This window comes from Typopeltis vanoorti, chromosome 7, assembly GCF_054136105.1.
Source record: "Typopeltis vanoorti isolate ZY-2024b chromosome 7, IOZ_Tvanoo_1.0, whole genome shotgun sequence".
Lineage (NCBI taxonomy): Eukaryota > Metazoa > Arthropoda > Arachnida > Uropygi > Thelyphonidae > Typopeltis > Typopeltis vanoorti.
In genome coordinates this window covers 137,167,775-137,191,851 of record NC_143555.1, presented here as the reverse complement: position 1 = coordinate 137,191,851, position 24,077 = coordinate 137,167,775, and the positions used below count along the sequence as shown (strand labels likewise).

Below are 24,077 nucleotides of genomic sequence, written 5' to 3'. Positions count from 1 at the left end.
ACCAAAGTGTTTTTATATGAGTTTAAACTAAAACACAATGATAGTACAATAAGATGAAATATCATATTGATACTGTTACAAAATAAAAACATTTCACAAAAGTAGTAGAACTACTACTGTTCATTTAAAATTTAATAATTTTATCTTTTAGGTGGTTCAGAAACATTCAGAGATAAGCAGGACTTTTTCTATCATGAAGTTAGAAAAATTCACCAAAAACACTTTCATGACAAACTTCAATTGAAAATTCAGAGGGAGAAATTCCTGGAATCTGTGAGTATATATGACAGAAGTATTATCTCTTATTCTGTTTAACTATAATTATAATATAAGTAATTTGTCATTTATTCAAATATGTTGTACCCAAATGAGATGTTTGTGTCTGTCACAAAAGCCTATCTTCACTATCTTATGATCTTCTTTTACAGTTGAGTTTTCTCTCAGTTACTCAGTGTGTGCAAATGAATAGTTTTTTCTTTCAAACTTTCTATCAGTACCTCAAGGTGATTTTCTTTCACCTGAACATGTTAGGCAAAAGAAAACAATGATCTTTTATATTTTATATATCAGTGATCTTTTTCTTTTACCAAATGCAAATCCCATTTACACCATGCCCATTGAACATTATTGTGCATTCAACCCTGCAGCCCATCTCTGTACTCTCCCATTCCCATCAAAATTCTATCTTATACCTTTTTTCACAAAAGGAATTATTGCTCTCTGATTAAGGTATTGGAGAAATTGGTGAAAGACAGAAATCAGAAATGGACAGATAGGGATATGATACTGTGTAAGGGACAAAATGGTTTTGAGACAGTAGGTGTTGCATTAGTAATTTTCTTGCATTCTTTTTTTTTAATAATAAAGTTGCATTGGATAAGGGAAATGGCTACTTAGTGACATTGCTAGATTTTGCAAAAGCATTTTGCAAGATTCCACTTAAAACGTTTTGCATAAATTAGAGCAAATGTTGATTGATATGAATCTGGTGATTTAGATTTAGAGGGTGGCTGATTGGTACATATCAAAGAATTATTTATGGAGGAGTTGAGTCCAGGAGAAGACAGTTGACTACTGGTATACTACAGGGCTCAGTACTTCGTCCTCTGTTGTTTAATTTGTACATCAGTCACATAGGAAATGATTTTACATTTCAATTTTTTCAATTGTTTATGAACGATGCTAAACTGGGAATAGCAATGTTAAATGAAGGTGATGCAGAGATCCTGCAGGAAGACTTAAAACAGACTAGCAGTATGGGTTAAGGTAAATGGCTGCCAGTTTAATGTGGCCAAGTGTAAGAGATCAGAAGCTGTGTACTATATTGATGGGACTGAACTGCAGTCTCATCAATATAGTACTGAAGCCAGAGACTTTGGTGTGATTGTGGATAGCAAATAGAAGTTTAGAGGGCATATTGAAGGTAGCAAAAACAGCACATGAAATTACTTGGTTATTTGAAGAATACTAACAAGCAGGGATAGAGAAATTATTGTTCCCTTCTATGAGGTTCTAATAAGGCCACATCTGGACTACTATGTGCAGATCTGGGCACCTGGATTCTGTTGGGATGAAGTGGTGCTAGTGGAGGGATCCTGAAGTGAGTAACAAAGATTGTTGGAGGTCTCTGGGCTTCAAAAACTAGCTGAGGTGAAAAAGAAGATACATAATAGAAACATATAAGCTGTTAAAGGAGATTTATAGGATTGATACCAAAGACTTTTTTCAGTACATGGCAGGAAGGAAGAGAATGAGGGGTCATCATGGAAATTGTGTAAGAGTGAGATTAGTAAGGGTGTTAGGATTAGATGTTTTTGCTTGGAGGGTGGTTAATGGGTTGCCAAAGTTGGTTGTGAGTGCTTCATCAGTAAATGAGTTTAAGAAGAGGTATGATAGGTATTGTGTGAATAATGCATCTCCCATGATGAGTCTTCTGACTCCATGACACAATTCTATAATTCTGACAGTCATTTCTGACTGTATAATAATAATAGTCCTCAAGTGTCCTTAAAACAAGAAGAGATTTTTCTTCTTCTTCTTAGAATTGCACATAACTCTAATTCCTCTTGGAATAAGCATATTGTATAATTACTTATTTTCTTATGCTTTCAGAAAGATGGAGTTTCACTTCCATTCAAGATATTATGGAGGCCAACATTTATTCAAGCTGTTCTTCCACTGATTAAAATACTACACATTTATTTTTTTTATGAATAGCTATGTTCAATACACTTCATAGCTTCAGATACTACTTGGCAACAGTTTCTGTGTAATAAGAAATGAGTTTAAAAATATTAATGTAAAATCAAACTATTAATGGTGTGAGCATGCATGCTCACACCATTAATATTTCCTTTCAGTTTCTTGAATTCTGAACCTTGAATTCTGCATTCAAGCAGCCTCACGATGAATTGTACATAACTGTTTCTTACTCTACATATATATCAGTTCTAATTTTACCTGTTTCAAAATGAATACATTTTAAAATAGATGATCATCTATTTTAAATGGATGGAACCACAGCTTTTGTTGGAAATCTACAAACCTGGACATTCCATCATCATTGTTCATCATTACCATCTATCAGATTCTTTCAAATTCCTGATATGATATTTACCCTCAGAGGTTGTACATGGAAAGTTTAATCATCATTCCTATTAATAGTTTTCCTCCAAATTAAATTGTTATCTATCAGGATACCAATATCATCAGATCTTATGTTTTGGTATTCTAAAGCATTTACCTCTTATTGTATCAGGCCACCTAGATCTTAGTCATCCTCTGAGTTTGCCATCCTTGCAAAAAAAAAATTTGCTTTCCTATTCTGTTTAATTATTATTATTATCTGACCTCTATGGAGTCAAATAACTCATTGCAGGAAGTCTGCTATCTCTCTCTCACACACACACATATTATACCATGATGTACATGCAAAAAACTACTTCACACCTCCTTGCTCATACCCTCCTTACCCAACTTCCAGGAATGGTGTCTTGTTCTCAACCTTTTTCAATCTATTCTGTGAAAAATCTCATCCACATTAATCCAGTAATAACTCCTTACTGGCATATGTCTCAATCATGCCCCCCCCCCCCATCTCCCTTCTTCCTACTAGACTCTGCAAATTGTTATTCCCTTAATCTATCTGTTTTCATCTATTCCAGAGACCAGAAACTACCTTAGTCAATTGTGTCTGAACCTTTAAGTCTTGCTTAGACGCGAAATAAATTTATTAAAGTTAGTCGTTAGAGTGTAAATATAGTTTTCCATGGTGGTGTTTGTTATCTATACAAACATTACAAATATGTTGTCACTTTTAAGAAAAGCCTAAAGTTATCACTATATTCGTGTTGTCAAAATAATTAAATGAACTTACCCCATAGCAAAAAAGATTTTAAATTAAAAGAACTGTTATAAATTCTGCTTGTTTGATTTTGAGATTATAATTAAATAAACTTTTCTGCACTATGAAAACAACTCATTATTGTTTCAAGCATAGCACTGATACCATAATAGTGGCACACAATGGTGGACTGGACCAGACGTTATTATTAACTCCAGGGAGTCAGGAACTCATCAAGGGAGGCCATACTATTCACACCAACTGTCGTACCTATTCTTGAATTCATTCACACTACTTACACACATAACATCCAAAGGCAATACATTCCAATCACTCACTACTCCTAGCCTTCATCCCTTCTTGACAGCATTCGTTCTCAATTTCCATGGATGTCCTTTCCCCACCCTCCATAAAATGAAAATTTCCATCTCCTGAAATTCTGCATAACCATTTTGGAAGTTTATAAGTCACAATCATATCACCCCTCCTTCTCCTGTTTGCTAGTGTCTGCAGCCTACAAATTCTCAATCTGTCTTCATAATCTGTATTCCATAATGCTGATATCATTTTTGACACTCCTTTGCACTCTCTCTCCACTGTATTAGAATCACCACAGAAATCAGGCAACCAAACTGGTGTACAATAGTCCAAATGAGGTCTTATCAAGGTCTTGTAAAGGAGGCAAAATGACTTTCTTATCTTTACATGTCAAGGTTCATTTCAGCATTGCCATTATTTTCTGAGTTGTATTTACAATTTTTGGTATATGACCCCTGAACTTCAACTTCCTGTATATTAAAACTCCAAGATGCCTAGCCTCATCAGTTTCTTCACGCATAATCCCACAGATATAATATGACATTGGATATCTAATCATACCAAAATGCATGACCTTACATTTATTAACATTGAAAAGACAGCCATTTTCATATGCCCACAATTCCAGCCTATTCAAATCATTCTGCAAATACTGCATATCAGCAGCACTCCTGATTACCCTGTCTATGTTGAAAGTTTATTTTTCACTTGGTTAGACTATAATAAATTTAGTTTAATCCTTTATCCAAGTGTGAGCAAACAAAGTTTGTGCCTGAAAGTATCTTCAGGACTGGGGTAAGGTGGTACAGCACCTGACAACTTGTTGCAAAGGTGGAAGAAGCTAACATAACTCCTATCTCAGTATCTCCCGTAATGCAAAACACATCTCCTTGCAGATATGTATAATGTTATGCATTAAGGGAAGGGCCGCTACCCAGACTAATTTCAACCTTTATTGAGGTCTCTTCGGTGGGAGCCAGGCCTAAGTGGAGATACCAGGCAGAAGCATTAGCAAGGTCATCTTTACCTATAGGAGTTGCCAAACAGTGTGCCACCTTTTTATTAAATTACTCTGGATGTTAAAAGTTTATTTTTCACTAAGTTTAGACTATAATAAATTTAGTTTAATCCTTTTTCCAAGTGTGAGCAAACAAAGTTTGCGCCTGAAAGTATCTTCAGGACTGGAGTAAGGTGGTAAAGCACCGGGCAACGAGTTGCCCGGTGCTTTACTAAATTTATTATGTTTGCGCCTGGAGAAAGGATTAAACTAAATTTATTATAGTCTAACCAAGTGAAAAATAAACTTTCAACATCTGTCTCTAAACCCAGAGTAATTTAATAAAACGGTGGCACACCGTTTGGCAACTCCTATAGGTAGAGATGACCTTGCTAATGCTTCTGCCTGGTATCTCCACTTGGGCCTGGCTTCCACTGAAGAGATCTCAATAAAGGTCGAAACAAATCTGGGCAGTGGCCCTTCCCTTAATGCATAACATTATATATATCCGCAAGGAGATGTGTGTTGCATTATGGAGATACTGAGATAGGAGTTATGTTAGCTTGCTCCATCTTTGCAAAGAGTTGTCCGGTGTTGTACCACCTTACCCCAGTCCCGAAGATACTTTCAGGTGCAAACTTTGTTTGCTCACATTTAATAAAGGATTAAACTAAATTTATTATGCCCTATCTATCTTTGCATCATCAGCAAATGACTGTATGTTGCATGTTAAATCCTTCCCAATGTCATTAAAGTACTGACTAAATAACAATGAACCAAGGACTGATTCTTGAGGCACACCACTGGTTACCTTGAATCTTGCAGATTCACACCCCCCATATACAACTTTTTGATATCTGTCAGTCAGCCATCCTCTTATCCATGCCAATAGTTTATAATCCAATCCCATATTCTCCGATTTATACAATAGTCTACTATGCTGTAGTCAAGAAAAGAATACAGGATTGGATAGATGAAAATGGGATATTGTATGGGGGACAACATGGTTTTGTGAAGGGTAGATCATGCCTCAGTAACTTGCTCACGTTTTATAACACAGTGACGGCTGAACTGGATAGGAGTAATGGGTTTACAGTGATACTACTGGACCTTGCCAAAGCCTTTGACAGGATACCACATGGAACCCTAATGATTCCTGATATGCTAATCGGTCGGTAATTTACAATAGCAGTCTTGGAACCACCTTTATGCAGTGGAACTATTTTCCCCTCCTTCCACCCGCTCGGGACTAACCCAGACCCAAGACTCAAATTAAACAAAATGGTCAAGGGTACTGACAATTCTTTAGCTGCTTCTCGTACTACACGAGCTGGTATACCATCCAATCCCACAGATGTATTGACATTGAGGTTATGCAATAGAGTGATCATAGGGTCTTGACTTGGGAGGTGGCTAAAGGTGTAGAATTTTCAATTAAGACAGGGTACATGTGGAATTATCGGGCTGGAAAGTATGACAAGCTTAGGAGTTTGATTGGCTCAGTGCCATGGCATGTACAACTGCAAGGACTAGAAGTTGATAGTACATGGGAGGTAGTTAAGAAGTGCTTGCATGAAGCAATGGATGACTGCATACCTAGAGTCCGAATAATAAATCAAGTAGGGGTTAAATGGATGAATAACACCATTAAGCTTGAGCTGCAAAAAAAGAAACAACTATGGAGGGAATTTAAGGAGAAAGGTGACCGGCAGGCACATGAACGGTATAAAGCGCAGGCCAGAAGGGTGACGAGTGTGGTAAGAAAAGCAAAAAAGGATTACGAAAGAACATTGGCCATGCAGGCTAAAGAGAATCCTCAACAGTTTTTTAGATATGTAGCAAGTAAAAGGAAAAATGTACATGGCAGAATGATTTTAAAGAATGCCGATGGTAGGGAGGTAACTGAATCAGTTGAGATAGCTGAACTGGATAGGGGTAATGGGTTTACAGTGATACTACTGGACCTTGCCAAGGCCTTTGACAGGATACCACATGGAACCCTAATCAGTAAACTGGAGCAGATGGGGATAGATATAGGGTTGGTAAGATGGATAGGAGGGTGGTTGAAGGAGAGATACCAGAGAGTGGTTTATTCAGGAGTGGAGTCAAAAAGATGTCTTGTGACTGGTGGAGTGCCGCAGGGCTCTGTTCTTGGACCACTGATTTTCAATTTGTTCATCAATGCGATAGTTTTGATGACTTGGCTTATGAAAAATACTTTAACAAGCAGAGACAAACAAGTTGTTGTTCCTCTGTATCGAGCCTTGATAAGATCCCATCTGGACTTCTGTGCCCAGTTATGGGCACCAGGGTTTCTTCGTGATGGGGAGGAAGTGGAGAGGGTCCAGAGATGAGTGACCAAGATGATAGCAGGTCTGTGGAATGAACCTTATGAGAATAGGTTGAGGATTTGTGGGTTGCAGAAATTGGACGATAGGTGAAGGAGGGGTGATATGATTGAGACATTCAAATTACTGAAGGGTTTTTATAAGATTGATCCAGAAGATATTTTTGAAAATATGACTGGTAGTGGGAGGACTAGGGGCCATGCATGGAAGCTGGGCAAGAGCATGGTCGACAAGGGTGTTAGAGCTAGGTTCTTTACTTGGAGAGTGGTGAATGAGTGGAATAAGCTTCCAGAGTCTGTTGTGGGTGCTACGACCGTGAATGAGTTCAAGGCAAGATATGATAGATACTGTGTGAATGTTGAATAGTTGTTCCAGACATGATGTTAGGGCCTCCCTCGATGAGTCTGTCGACTCCTTGGAGTTTCCCGGAACAATAATAATAATAATAATTCTGTCAAAAGCCTTAGTAAAATCAAAAGTATCATGGTGTGTCCATTTCCCTTGTCTGGTTCAATGGTAACTTTGTTATAGAATGTGAGCAAGTTGCAAAAACATGACTTTACCTTAGTAAACCCAAGCTGTTAATTGCAAAGTAGAGATTCACTGTCAACCCATTTCTGAATGTTACCCCTAACCAACTTTTCCAAAATCTTCACCACCACTCCTGAGATACTAATTGGTCGATAGTTGGATACATTGGTCTTGCACTACCCTTGTGCAATGGATTATCATACATTCTTTCCACTCCTTTGGTATCTTCCATTGTTCTGAGACTCTAATTATATAGCCTAGTCAAGGGAATAGCCAGTTCAGCTGAACACTCTTTTAGCACCTGTGCTGATATCCCATTAGTCCCTATTTCTGAATTGTTATTCAGTTTGTGCAGCAGCTCTAATACTTCCTCTTAATACAACTGAAGTTCTTCATTCAATGAAGGGGGTAGCAGTGAGTTCAAAGTAGCATATACCAGGTTGATAGCTTTTAACAAAATGGCTGCTCATTAGTTGAACAATCTTCTGCATCAGTCACCTACATACCATCTGCATTCAATAGATTTATTCTTTCAAATTCATTCTTTATTTTACTTGCAGCATAACAGTAGAATTGTTTTGAGTTGTCTTTAACTTGCTCTTTTTCATGTTATTCACACAATATTCCTTCCACATCATCTTTTTCTTACAAATCTCTTGCTTAATTAGATTACACATCCATTTGACTCCTACTCTAGGGACACATTTTGATATTGCATCATTTAAGTATTTTTAAATACTTCCCATTCTCTTCCCACACATCTTTCCCATCTATTAATTGATACCATAGTACAGAACCCAGCATACCCCCTCAGGTAATCATAATTTCTACCCTACCATGCTGTAGAAATTATGACCACTTGAAGGGTATGCTGGTTTCCAAGTGAGAACTGCATGATTACTGTCATCAACTGGAGGTAGATAGCTACATCTTTAACTGAAACCTCCTCTGACACTATAATCAATCCAACACTCTTTTACCACGAGTTCCTTTTTGTCACATGCTGATTGAGGAAGTTGTCTCGCAACAGCTCAGTAAATTCAATTTCATTCTTCTCATGCAGTTTCATAGCTACCCAATCAATGTTTAGATAATTATAAAGTTCTCTATTATGATTACTCTTTTTGCACCCATTGTATTTATTTGGTGATGCATTTCTTCATCACTAGCAACTGATCCACCAGGTCTGTAGCAACACCCAACTATGTATTTAATCTTGCTCTACCTCACAACAGATGACTTCAAACTCACTGCCACATGAAAAACTGTTACTAGGATTGCAGTCATAGATCTCAACTCTAACTAGATTCAAGTCATTTGATATCATTAACAGCACATTGCCTCCTCTCCTATCCTGTCTATCCTTCCTAAAAATACTATACCCTTTGCACTCGTCTGCTTCTGATAGCCAGGTCTCACTAATGCCTAAAATATGAGGTCCCAATATATTAACCAAGGCAACAAACTCTACCCCTTTGTTTCTGGTACGCCTAGCATTCTTGTACAGACATGATAAATTATTTGCATGCTCTTTTGTGTATACTTGTCTGTTCAGTTCAACAACTTGTAGATCTGTTCTTATCTAGTTTCTTACTTATGCAGAAATCATTACAAATGCTTGATAATTCCAAACTGGACAAACACAGAATCATTCTCTCTTCATAATCATTTCCATAATAATAACCATTTCCATCATTACCAGAGTTATCTAACATTGTTGCTCTTAGACACAGATTCTCATGATTCCTCCCATCAGTATTCAGTTTCCCTGACTCTCTGTGTTAGTTCTTATATCAATTAATAATTTTTCAAGTTGCTGTATTGTATTTCCAAGCATATGCAGAAGTGAAAATAATGTTATCAAATGTTGCTACATGTTCAGGTGTTAAGAAGTAGGAAAGGAACACAGCAATAGAAAAATGATGGTAGTTTCCATGTCTTCAGTGTATGATGACTTGATAGAAATTAGAAAGAAAAAAGAGCTAGAAATGAAAGACTGAGAGATGATATCCTTTAAAAGAGAGATAGGTGAAGGTTTTAGTAGTAGAGTAGGAAATGATTGTGAGACATACAAAAATATTTTGGGAAAATTTGGAGAAAAGAGCAAAGCTAATAATAATGGCAAATATCTGTTGGATTTCTGCTCAGGACATGGACTGGTTATTACTAACACCATGTTCCAACATAAAAATGTGCACAAATTCACATGGAGAGAAGAGGCTAGGAATAAGAAAAGTCTCATTGACTATGTTATTGTTGATAGTGATGTTTTCTCCCTGGTGCAGGACACCAGAGTGTACAGAGGATTTGAAATTGGAAGTGATCACTATTTAGTCTTGAGCAGGATAAAACTGAATTTCATATTGAAAAGAATAACATGTAAGAAAGTTTTAAAGCGAATAAAAGTTGAGCAGCTCTCAGATATAAACTGTAGACTAAAATACAGAAATATTATTGAAAAGAAAATGAAAGAGTTTGAGAACAGGAATCAAACCTTGGAGATTCAGTGGCAAACTCTGAAGGAAACATTGATTGATTCTGCCAGAGAGGCATGTGGTGAGGTTGTGTGCAAAGATAAAAAAATCAGAACTCCCTGGTGGACACAGGAAGTTAAAGAGGCAGTGAAGGAAAAGAAGAAAGCATATCAAAAGTTCCTGGCAAATAAGTCAGCTTTTACTCTTACAGAATACAGAGACAAATGTAAGAAAGCTAAACAGTGTGTAAAACTAGCTAAACAAAAGTCATGGGAGGACTTTGGCAAGAATATAGAAAATAAATATCAAGAAGGTGGCAAAATATTCTGGAGGTTGTTGAAGAAGCTTAGGAATGGAGGAAAGAGTGCTGTAAAAGGAATTAGAGATGATAAAGGTGAAATGAAAACAGGAGAAAAAGATATCCTTGAAGTATGGAGTAATTACTTTGAAAAACTGCTAAATGAAACAAGCAGTGATGACAGCACAGTGATAAAAAACACTGACCAGGCATGCAGTCAGGAATACATATCCATACTTGAAGTAGAAAAAGCCATCAAAGGCTTGAAATGTGGAAAGGCAGCAGGCGTAGATGATATTCGACCAGAAATGCTGAAGTATGGTGGTATAAGAGTCTTACAGTGGCTGCACTGCATAGTTCAGAAAGCCTGGACAGAGGGACGAATTCCCGATGATTGGAGTAGAGCTCTCATAGTACCCATATATAAAAAGGGAAATAAAACTGAATGTGAGAATTACAGAGGTATTTCCCTACTGAGTGTTCCTGGCAAGATCTATGCAAGTATACTTGAGAAACGGTTGAGAAGAATTGTGGAAGAAAAGCTTGGTGAAGAACAAGCTGGATTCAGGCCAAATAGAGGCTGTCAGGATCAGATCTTCACTTTACGACAAATAGTCGAGAAAGCATGGGAATATAACAAAGATCTGTATTTAAGTTTCGTCGATTTGGAAAAGGCATATGACAAGGTGCCAAGAGAGAAGCTATTCAATACGCTGCAGTTATATGGTGTCAATGGGGCATTATATCAAGCAATACTTAGTCTTTATTTGAGTTGTGAGTCAGCAATTAGAATTGAAGGAAGTACAGGAAGATGGTTTAATGTTAAATTTGGTGTGAGACAAGGATGTACATTATCCCCTCTGTTATTCATTATCTATATGGATCACATTATGAAGGAATGTGGTATTAAACCTGATATCAAAATTGGAGATGTTAATGTCAGCTCTTTGCTTTATGCGGATGATGTTATACTTCTAAATAAATCCGCTACAAGTCTGCAAGATTCTCTGACTAAATTGAATAGCTGTTGTAATAGATATGGTATGAAGGTCAGCAATAAAAAGACAAAGACAATGAAAATAGGCAGAATCATTGAAAATGTCAACTGTGTTGTGAATGGAGAACCTGTGGAACAAGTAAAACGTTTCAGCTACTTAGGCACAATTTTTACTGAAGATGGTAAACTAAATATAGAAATAGACAACAGAATCAGCAAAGCTGGTATCGTGGGAAGTCAATTGAATAAATTCATATGGAATAAGAAAGAAATTAGTCGGAACACTAAATTAGCTGTATACAAGACTGTGTTCAAACCAATTTTAACTTATGGATCTGAGAGCTGGGTCAGAAGTAAAACACTTGACCAAAGACTAGAGACCGCAGATATGAGAGTCCTGAGAAAGATTAGAGGCGTGAACAGATGGCATCAATGGCAATATCATATTAAAAATGAGGATATTAGGAAAGAACTTGACATTGTCAGCATCCAGGAATGCGTTAGCAGAGCTAATCTCAGATGGTATGGTCACTTAAATAGAATGGGAGAGGAAAGATTAGCAAAACAAGTGTTCTCTGCCACGTTGGCTGGAAAACGACCCAGAGGAAGACCAAGATATAGGTGGATTGATACGGTACAAAGTGCCTTAGACGATAGAAATATAAGATCTGATAATGTTGGAGTCTTGACAGGTAACAGACTGATTTGGAGGAGGATTGTGGATAGGAAGTTAGTAATGATGTAATTTTTTCATGTAGTACTGTCATATCCTGTACGCCCCCTTGAGGGTACATGGCAGGAATTTGATGATGATGATGATGATGATGATGATGGAATTAATTCATTTAAAGCTGAAAAGAACTTGATTGCTCTCCAGTTCATATAGAAATGGACCCAGTAAAGTTTGTTTTATTTAGGATTCTCAGTCTGGTAAGCGAGTTCTAACAGTTGATATGGTTTTAGTTATTTCTTCAGAAGTTTTCATGTAGAAGGCAAATTTGTTTGTTTGGAAATTATAAAACTGTTAATGTTTTAAGAAGAATGTTGAGTCTTTCATATAGAAAGTTAATTTATTTTAAAGTTATGGTTGATATTGTTTTTAGTAGTTTCTTCAGTGGAGCTGTTACTCTCATATAGAAAGTTAAGTTACTGGAGTGCCTTAAATAAAGACAAGATATTGGAAGTTTTTTTTCCCCACTTGATTAGACTATAAATTATATATTTAGTTTAATCTTTGATTCAAGTGTAAGCAAACAGTTTGTGCCTGAAGTATCTTCAGGACTGAGGCAACTTGTAGCAAAGGTGGACAAAGCTTCACATCGCTTGCCTTAGTATCCCATAATGCAAAGCACATCCCTTTGCAGACATGTATAATGCTTTGCATTATGGGATACTAAGGCAAGTGATGTGAAGCTTTGTCCACCTTTGCTACAAGTTGCCTCAGTCCTGAAGATACTTCAGGTGCAAACTTTGTTTGCTTACACTTGGATAAAGGATTAAACTAAATATATAATTTAAAGACAAGATATGTTTTCTTCAGTGTTCTGTTATTTTAAGATGTAGGAAGAATTTGACTGATTTATGTTGCTGCCATATAAAGAGCAATTATTATGTTCGTTCTTTCTCCTGTGTGAATCCAAGAAGGAATAAAAGTTTCTGTAGGAAGCAAGAAACTGAAATTTTAAAAGTTTTGTCCATGTAGGATAACTATTGGCTTATGGAAATTCAAAGGAAGTGTTGCATTCTTCTAGTAGGCCTACAGATGTGAAATGTGCTCAGGCTTCAGGTTTTTTGAACCATCTTAACAATTCACTATTTTTATTTGCACAGTATGTTAGGGTAAATTTAAAATGGCTTTCAAAATTAAAGGCCTTAGATCATTTCGATTTTCCTGTAACTATCCTTAGATTGTCTGAATTCCAGAGCCTCTCTTCATTTTCTCTTCTGATAATGTCCTTCCTGTTATGCATCACATAACAATATAATGTCAGAATTACACACTTGCTGGGGACTAAGGCACTCATCAGCTAAAAATTTAACAAATTCATCCACGTATTCGATAGCTCCTTCATGGTTTACATGCCATTTTTCACCACAAACTTATGAATAAAAATTTTATCATGCTTCTTAAACCTTTGAGGCCATCTTTCATCCCAGTTACATTCACATTAATTAAGTGAGCTCTGGTGGCTCATTGAATTAGTCAGGCAGTCACATGAGCTCTTGTAATTTTGTCAGGACTAAAGGAGTTGCTGGAATATTCATTTCTGGAAAATTGTTGGTGTACCCATATTAAAATAATTACTTGAGTGTAAGCTAATGTTCATGCTGCCACTATAGCATGTGCCATCTGGTGTGACCATGCCACTTTAGATTAGCTTTGCTCACATGTTCTTGAATGTCAGCAGTTTCATGTTCCTTCCTAACATTCTCATTTTTGGTATGATTCTGCCATTGAGGCCATCGGTTCACTCCCCTAATTTTCCTCAGACTCATATTTGCTTGTCTTTATTCTTTGACCAATTGCTTCATTTCTAATCCAACTCTCAAATCCATAAGTTAGTTTTAATACTGAATACTTCCAGTTTATTGTTCTGACTACTTGCTCTCTTATTTCATATAAACTTATTCAGTTAACTTCCTACCACACAAACTTTGCTAATTTTGTTGTCTGTTTCTGTATTTAATTTGCCATGTTTATTAAAAATTGTGCCTAAATAGCTGAAATGTTTTACTTTTTCTATAAGGTTCTCCATTCAACATTCAGTTAATGCTTTCAAGATTCATGCTTATTTTCATGGTCTGTCTTTTTATTGCTGAGTTACATATCAAATGTATTACAACAGTTATTCAATTTAGTTTATGAATCCTGTAGACACGTACTACAGAATTCCTTAACTAGATTTTATTTAAGAGTCTTGTGGTGGAGAATCTTGTGACTCCAACTTGCTGGACCAGGGTTTGATTTCAGAGTATCTACTCTTAGGATTAGGTATGTCATTAGTGACAATCTTCCCTAACCTTCCCTATCCAGGAATTAAGTCAGAAAAGAAAGACTCTTTGCTCTTCAATACTCTATTAGCATCAGTATCAGAAGAAAACAAGTTGATCACGTGAGACTAAATAGAACAGCTATCCAATTAATAGCCCTGTTGGTCCAATGGTACTTATTGTATTTATTTGGATCATCCCACCATATATGGTGGGACCCCATCTGCACCCAAAGGATGCACCCTCTAGGGCTTACAGGGTCTCCTAAGAGAGCATTCACCTGTTGGTTAAAAATTCATTTTTAGGGATACCTGTTATTATTCTCCTTACACTGAGGTTCGAAGCTAAGGATGAACACTATTTCTGAAGATTACAACTGCAAATTCAGATGAAACAAGTTGTGGAAATTTGCATAACTGATGATGTATTGTGCACAGTGGACAAGCAGTCTTGTGGCATGCTAATACACAGAGCATATTCTGTGTATATTGTAAGAGCAATACTCTAAATTATTGAAAATATGTAAATACATGATGATGTTGTAGTGCATATTTTTCCTTTAATGGTTTCCAAGGACCAAAGAAAGATACTGACTGGAAGTCTTTTTTGTTCTTTAGTGAAAGCTATAATATAGTGGTTAGTGAATATTGACATGTCCTGCTTTGAATTTCCTAAGTTTACTTAAAAAATAAGAATGTGCAAAAAATGTGATTGTACCTACAAAATATATTTAGTGGAATTTTGATTAAAATATCTAACATTTTTTAAATAACGAAATTTTTTAAATAAAGAAAAAATAACAGTTTTTCTTAAGAGTAAATTGTATTTTATAAATACAATTTACTTTTGTTGATTTTTATTGTAAAAATTTTATTTGATTTTGTTGCAGAATAAATTTATTTTTGATTTTTAATAAATGCATGCACATAACCTTGCTTATGTTTTTATTGTAAAAATTTGTAATGTTCTGTGATATAAAAATTTATATCTGTCAGCCCTAGACAAGTATAATTGCTAATTGAACTATTCTGTTAAATGTTAAAGATACCAAGCTATTTTAAACCTGGTTTTACTCCATTTCCCAAGTAAGCAAACAGACAAATAAGTCAAGTTTGCACCTGCAAGTGTTGCAAGTCTAGCTGACCCTGCACGTAGTGCAAGACCAAGGCAACTCATAGTAAAAGTAGAATAAGCTCTGATCACTGATCTTAATATTTACCCTTTACCCGGTCTGAGTAGTGGCCCCCTTGCCTTTAATACAAAGCATCATACATCTCCTCCAGGAGATGTGTTTTGCATTAAGGGTAAATATTAAGATTAGTGATCAGAGCTTATTCTACTTCTACCATGAGTTGCCTTAGTCTTGCACTACGTGCAGGGTCAGCTAGACTTGCAACACTTGCAGGCACAAACTTGACTTATTTGTCTGTTTGCTTACTTGGGAAATGGAGTAAAACCAGGTTTAAAATAGCTTGGTATCTTTAACATTTATTATATCCAAGGTAAAATACTTAATGAACTATTCTGTTGTTGATAAATTGACATCTACACTCAGTGGAGAAAACATTAGATGGGGTGATGGGAAGTTGACACTGGCATCCCCTGCACAGAGTGAAACATACTCAAATTGAATGCAGACAGTACATAGGCAGATAGCAGGGCCTCCCAAAAGGGTATCATAATTGATGAACATGGGTAAATGTGGCTATCTTAGCGACTTTGATCGTGGACGTATTATCAGCGCAAGACAGATAGATCTACCGCAAGTATACCATTAATGGATGTACCAGTGAGCAAGTGGTGACAGACCATGTCATTGATGACCAGGATTGATGTAGATTGTTCAGACTCTTATGCACCATCCACATGCTAATGGTGGCACAAATCACATCCAGTTTCAATGTCAGAGGTTCAAGCAGCATCTGTGAGCGAATCATATGCCGTACCCTGCATACCATGAGCTACAGGAGCCAATGCCCTAATTGTGTACCACTGTTGACAATGCATGATCAGGCATTGCGCCTCGCTTGGTATCGGGGACCATCAAAACTGGACCTCTGCATTGTGGTCCAGAGTCATGTGGTTTAATGAATCCCATTATCGGTTGTACCGAGCTGACGAGAGGGTGTGGGTATGGCATTGATAGCATGAGGCCATGGCCCCCCCATCATGCCAGGTTGGCTCTGTTCAAGGAGATGATGGTTTGGGAAGCCTTCTCATGTGACACATTAGGTCCCTTAATGTGTCTGAAGAGGTCCTTAAATGCTGCAAGCTACCAGAATGTGCTGGCTGATCATCTACATACTTGCATGGCATTCGTGCCTTCTGCAGCCAATGGTCTGTTTCAGCAGGATAGTGCACCATCCCACTGGGCCACAACCACCCAGGCATGGCTTGAGGAACACTGATCTGAGTTTGGGATCATCCAGTGGCCTCCAAGATTTAAATCCGATCAAAAATCTCTCTAGGATTATGTAGAGCGAGACATCAAATCCATGTATCCAGAACCAATGTCTAAGGTGCAGTTGTGGACAATGCTGCAACAGGCATGACCGGAATTATCTCTGGCATCTGCTGGAGTCAATGCCTTGGAGAGAGTACAAGCTGTTATTTATGCTAGAGGAGGACCGACATATTATTAGGTAGATATCTCTAATGTTTTGTCCATTCAGTGTATATCAATATGCTATTCCTTTTTATATAATCATATGAACATTTCCTTTTTTTCAGTGTTATATATCACATACTTGTTATTGAATGGATCTATATGTTTAGCCTTATTAATTTAGTGTGCTTTTTTGCAGTCAATGAAAGCAACTCAGGGATTTGGTGTTACTGAATGGTGCAAAAATTTTGAAATCACCTTCCTTGGTGAACAAGGTAGGTTACTTTATTTATCTTTGTTTCCTCATATGATAAATAAATAAATAAATAAAACCCTTGTTCACTAATGTTCCAGTTTCAGATACTTTGAAAATAATAATAACTTATTTGTGTTTAATATCATTTTTTATTTTGACACTGTCTTTCTTCAGGGTATTTATATTAAATAAACAGCTCTACTAGCAAACAACAAATTGAATTGAAGTTAGAGTAATTGACCCCTGCATTTCTCTTCTCATTATAAAAAACTTTCTACATATATAGATATGTATATATATATATATATATATGTAGAAAGTTTTTTACCTTGGGTATAATATACGTTAAAGATACCAAGCAATTTTATATATGTAAACTTGGTTTTAATCCTATTTCCCAAGTAAGCAAACAGACAAGTAATTCAAATTTGCACCTGCAAGTTGTGCAACTCGTGGCAAAGGTGAAGCAAGCTCTGATCACTTTTCTTAGTATTTCCCTCTAATGCAAAGCACATCCCCTTGCAAAGATGCATGATGCTATGCATTAAAGGCAAGGGCCACTACCCAGACCGGTTTCGACCTTCATTGAGTTTCATCAGTGGGAGCCAGGCTTAAAAAATACCAAGGTTAAAGTAACACAGAGCTTATAAATTTTACCTAAACAAGTTGCCATAAGGTGCTTTGACCTTGTTAAATAAAAATCTCAGGATGAGAGATAGATGTAGAAAGTTTTTTACCTTGGGTATAATATATGTTAAAGATACCAAGCAATTTTATATGTATAAATTTGGTTTTAATCCTATTTCCCACGTAAGCAAACAGACAAGTAAGTCAAGTTTGCGCCTGCAAGTGGTGCAAGTCGGGGCGACTCCGCACATAGTGCAAGTTTGAGGCAACTCGTGGCAAAGGTGGAGCAAGAACTGATCACTTTCCTTAGTATTTCTCCCTAATGGGGAAATAGGATTAAAACCAAGTTTATATATATAAAATTGCTTGGTATCTTTAACACATATATGAAAAGTTTGGAGACAGGTGTCCTCACATAACATGTCTTATTATCATCCACAGAAACATTAAACCACTTGCCAACAGAACTAAAGTAATCATCTCCAGTGTTCCACTGCAAAACAATTCAGTGCACTAACTACTTTGAACAAAACGATTTTAAGAAAACATTTAATTGGATATTAAAAACACAAAGCAGAAATCTCTTTGGCCATTGTCACAAAACCTGAGTTTGTTGACACTCTGTACTGTCCTTTAAAAGACAAAGTGAAAAATTAGCAAATATTTTAAGACAACATACCAGAGCTATTCTTCTTCTTCATGTAGCTTCCTCATTGAGAGGGTGCAGCACCATGTCTTTCCAGTTCTCTCTGTTGGTGGCTTTCCTTTTTTGTTTCTGCATAGCCATGTGATCCTGTCCATGATCTTATATCTTCGAACCATGTCCTTCGTTTTTTGCCTCTTGATCCTTTTCCCATAATTTTTCCTTCTAAAACTGTTAGTATCCTCTGTCCTGCTGAATCTCTCAGTACATGTCCTGCCAATCTCATCTTTCTCTGGACCAGAGCTATTCACAAACTTAAAAAATTCTGAACATCTCATATAGGTAGACTAGATCCCTCTTTTCTTTCTATTCTGTGTATGCAGAATCAATTGCAAAAGTGGTTCCCTCCCCACTTTGAAACTGGAAGCACAGCATTTGTCCATTCAAAAGAAAACAAAATCTGCATAAAGAACTCTACTAAAAGTTTTTCCACTTGGTTATACTATAAATTAAAGATGCCAAGAAATTGTATTCTTGGTTTAATTAATCCTTGTTACTTATGTACATGGAAAGAGCTTTCAATGCTTCCATGTACATACCTGATTGCATATTCTTGGAGTTTCTACAATGAGGGTTGTTTGAAAAGTTCGATAAATTTCCAATAGCCGGGGACACAATTTGTTCATTCATAACAGTGTCAGCACGTATCATCTTTTACATGACACTTTGCAAAATTTTAGCCACGTGCAACGCAGAGTTCCTTAATTTTCCCATTGCCAAAACACTTTTGTAAGCAAGTGTATTATCCTGATGAAAGATTATTTTTTTTTCCTGCAAACTGGGTCTTTTCTCACGAATTTTTTCGTGTAGTCTGGTTAAAAGATCAGAATAATATTCCCCAGTTATTGTTTAACCCTTTTCAAGATAATTAATAAACAAAATGCCTTTAGCATCCCAAAACACCGATACCATGACTTTTCCTGCTGATGAAACCGACTTCTTCTTTGGTGCTGAACAACCGGCTTCTGTCCACTGTTTTGACTGCTGTTTGGATTCTGGTGTGTAACGGTGAATCCAAGTCTCATCCATAGTAATAAATTGACGCACAAAATCAGTTTTATTGTTGTCAAAACACTCCAAGCACTGTTCCAAGATTTTCATGTGAGTATGTTTTTGATCTGCCGTGAGCAAGCTCTGTACCCATCTTACGCAAAGCTTTTTCGTTTGCAAAATATATCCTACACGTTCTTTTGAAATGCCTATAGTCTAAGCAATTTCATGCACTTTGACTTGCTAGTCATCTGATACCATATCGTGCACTCAATGATTTCTGTGTTGTTACACTTTTTGGATGTCCTTCATGTGATCATCTTCAAGGCCGGTACGGCCACGTTTAAACTCGGCAGTCCATTTCTTAATTGTCGAAAACGAAGGAGAAGAGTGTCCATAAACTTTTATGAACTTCGAATGAATTTCTTTTGCCGTTAAACTTTCTTTTACAAAGAATTTTATAACTGCACAATACTCAATTTTATTCATTTGATACAGACAACACTTTTGCTTCAGATAGCTGTATAAAACAAACTACTTGATAGAATGACTTGCAGTTTCACATGGATGCTTATGATAGATGTACCAACTTAGGAAAAAAAAAAATCTTGGTGATAGTTTTTGCCATCTATGGTAGAGGCCGAGAACGTTTCAGACCACCCTTGTATTCCACTCACTCACTGCTCTGTGAGAGAAACATCTAGCTCTGATCCCTTTCTTAACTGTGAACAAACCTAACTTTCATGGATGTCCCCCCCCACCCAGTATTGTTTCCTAAACTTCTATATAACAGAAAATTTCATCAGACCATCTCCTATAACATCTATTTAGAAGTTTGTATTCTACATACTCTCAATTTGTCCCCATAATCTAAATTCCATAATCCTGATTATAATTCCAAATCTTTGTGACTCTTTGTTATCTCCTTGAAACTCAGGCGACCAAATCTGTGCACAGTAGTTCATGTGCAGTCTTACCAAGGCCTTGTAAAGAGGCAAAGTGACTTCCTTACCTTATATGTCAAGGTTCTCTTTAACATCACAGTTATTCTCTGAGTTCTATTTGCAGTTTTTGCTATGTAATCTTTGAACTTCAAATTCTAGCCTCTTCGGTATCTTATCGCATAATCCCCCTAATATGCTGTTGGAAATTTCATCATGCCAAATTCCATAATTTACACTTACTAACATTAAACTGATAGCCATTTTTATTTTTTCTTTTACTTGCAGCATAACAATAAAATTCTTTTTGATTGCCTTTAGCCTACATAGCCCTTTTCTTTTCTTACTCCAGTTTAGCTTTTTGTACAATACTCATTATTTTTTCTTGCCTGTGTTTTATATCTTTTATAACTCCTCTTACCCTTATTCTCTCGATATTCCTTCCACTTGATCTTCTTCTGGATCTCTCACAAATACATTCATTTCGCTTCCGCCCTTTGAATATCTCTGGAGTTCAAAGAACTCAAGAGATACACTCAGATAATGCCTCTTTTAAGCACTTTTTTTCAAAAATTCTCAAGTATTATTAATATATTTCCCATTTAGTAACTGATACCATGGGACCAAAGATTGTATTCTCCTAAGTTAGTCATAATTTTCAGCTTTGTAGTTTAGCATGTAACATGTCCTAATTGGAACATCTATATAATTAATTACTTTCCAGTAAGGTACTTCATGATCACTGTCACCAACTGTGGTAAAATAGTCATATTCTTAACAGAGACCTCTTCTTACTATAAACAAATCTAACACTTTTTTGACCTCGAGTTCCTTTTTTTACATGCTACTTGAGAAAGTTGTCTCACCAGAACTGAAAAAATTCGGCTTTATTTTATCATGAGATTTCTTCTACCTATTCAGCGTTTGGATAATTAAAGTCACCCATAATGATCACTCATTTAGTACCCATCAGGATAATTCAGCAATGCATTTCATCATCTCCTGCAAGTGAACTGCCAGATTGTAGAACCACCTCCATAGCACAATTGGAAGAATGACAGTATATTGTGCCCTTTGATTGGAAAAGGCCTGAGTTAGATTCTCTTTGTGATGAGAGGAATCACTATATGGGCTTTTTCAGTTGAAAGGGAGTTAGCCAATCTCATATTGGAGTTAGCAGGATTTTCCTTCCGGAAACTCGGGTTTTTCATCCCTTATATAGACAAATTGTCCTTGAGAACATGAAATTTACAGACAAAAAAAAATATTACTGGTGATGGTGGGCAGTAGATGGCATTGGTGTAGATGATGATAGTTGTGGTTCGGTATGGTTGGTGATTGTAGTGGAAACTAAGTTGTAGAAGTAGGTGCCCTCCCTTGATGAGGCTTTGGACTTCTTCAAGGTGTCATGTAATAATAATAATATTTCATCTTGTTAGCCTCTGCTTCACACTATATAGCCTCAAACTCACTACTAGTACTACATGGGACATTATTACCATTATTGCTTTCATGTGGCTCTTCCCTAACTGGACTCAAGTTATCTGATATCATTAGTAGCACTTTCTCCTCCTCTGTTTTTCTCTTCTGTCATTCCTAAAAATACTATACCCCCTTACACTCAATCCGTTACAATATCTGATTCTGATAGCCAAGTTTCACTAATGCAAACAATCTTAGACCACATCATATTCAATAAAGGACAAACTCAACTCCTTTGTTCTTGATGCTCCTGCATTTGTGTATAGACATTAACAAATTACCTCCTAGCCTTTTCTTATACTTAGATATGCAGTCTGCTTAGCCTTGTTGTACCTGTTTATCTTTTGCCTTCCCAGACACACTCAAAATATTTGATCCCAAAGCATACATTTCCACCCCTGCACCAGATGCATAATCAGGTTCAGTTCAATTCATATCTTTATCATGATTGCATACTATAGCTGAACTTTCTAACACATTCTTGCCATGATGATCTAATTTCCTTGACTCTCTGCATTAGATCTTACCTCAATAAGTAATTTTTCCAGGCTCCTGATACAAAATCTATTCATATTAAGCAGTATTACTATTTATAATATGGTGGTTAATCCTATCTGAATTGTCTGTAAATTGTATGTGTTTTTCTGATGGGTTTGCTTGTTTTGCAGGATGAGAATCCTCTGTTTTTTCCACCTAGACCATTTAACTCCCATTCATTTGAAAAGCCCTGGTAAAGGCTCTTTGCCTAGATGGGATTCAAATCCACATCTTTTCAACCATGTTACATTGTTGATACTGACTAAACTACAGAAGCTCTTCACATCATAATTCACTTGCATATTTAACTGTGACATCTGAGTACAGAATCTTGACAGCATAAAGATTTAGATCATTCCACTGGAAAGCATGAATCAGCATATAATGTGTGGATAAAGTATAGACTGACTTTGTTTTTTCTGTTAAACAAACTCCACATATATATCATCATCATTAAATTCTTCCATGTACCCTCAAGGGATGTATAGGATATGATAGTACTACATGAAAAATTTACATCATTACTAACTTCCTATCTACAATTTTCCTCCAAATCAGTCTGTTACTTGTCAGGACTCCAACATTATCAGATCTTATATTTCTATCATCTAAGGCACTTTGTACCATATCAATCCACCTATATCTTGGTCTTCCTCTGAATCGTTTTCCTACCAACCTGGCAGAGAACACTTTTTTTTTTACTAATCTTTCCTCGCCCATTCTGTTTAAGTGACCTTACCACCTAAGATTAACTCTGCTAACACATTCCTGGATGCTGACAATGTCAAGTTCTTTCCTAATATCCTCGTTTTTAATAAGATATTACCATTGATGCCATCTATTCATGCTTCGAATCTTTCTCAGGACTCTCATATCTGCAGTCTCTAGTCTTTGATCAAGTGTTTTACTTCTGATCCAGCTCTCAGATCCATAAGTTAAAACTGGTTTGAACACTGTCTTGTATACAGCTAATTTAGTGTTCTGACTAATTTCTCTCTTATTCAGTATGAATTTATTCAATTGACTTCCTACCATTCCAGCTTTGTTGATTCTGTTGTCTACTTCCATATTTAATTTACCTTCTTCATTAAAAATTGTGGCTAAGTAGCTGAAATGTTTTTTACTACTGTGCAATCACTACTTGTTTCTTTTAGCAATTTTTCGAAGTAATTACTCCATACTACAAGGATATCTTTTTCTTCCATTTTTATCTCCTTTATCATCTCTAACTCCTTTTAGAGTACTATTTCTTCCATTTCTAAGCTTCCTCAACAACCTCCAGAATATTTTGCCACCACCTTGATATATGTTCTTGCCAAAGTCCTCCCATGACTTTTGTTTAGCTAGTTTTAGACAATATTTAGCTTTTTTTACATTTGTCTCTGTATTCTCTATGATCACAAGCTGACTTATTTGCCAGGAACTTTTGATATGCTTTCTTCTTTTCCTTCACTGCCTCTTTAACTTCCTGTGTCCACCATGGAGTTCTGATTTTTCTATCCTTGCAGACAACCTCACCACATACCTCTCTGGCTGAATCAATCAGGGTTTTCTTCAAGGTTTGGTTCCTGTTCTCAAACTCTTTCATTTTTCCTTCAATAATCTTTGTGCATTTTAGTCTACAGTTCACATCTGAGAG

At 36.4% G+C, this 24,077-nt stretch overlaps 1 protein-coding gene across 4 annotated transcripts in view; it reads left to right on the top strand.

Annotated features, from left to right (window-relative positions):
- Positions 1 to 24,077, top strand: part of LOC150105111 (apoptosis-resistant E3 ubiquitin protein ligase 1) — a 377,933-nt gene that overhangs the window by 282,325 nt on the left and 71,531 nt on the right. For all 4 annotated transcript variants that reach the window (XM_090395495.1, XM_090395494.1, XM_090395496.1 and 1 more), the window contains 2 exons: positions 152 to 273; positions 17,102 to 17,177. In XM_090395495.1, coding sequence (XP_090251621.1) covers positions 152 to 273; positions 17,102 to 17,177 — 198 coding nt within the window. The remainder of the gene's footprint in view (positions 1 to 151; positions 274 to 17,101; positions 17,178 to 24,077) is intronic.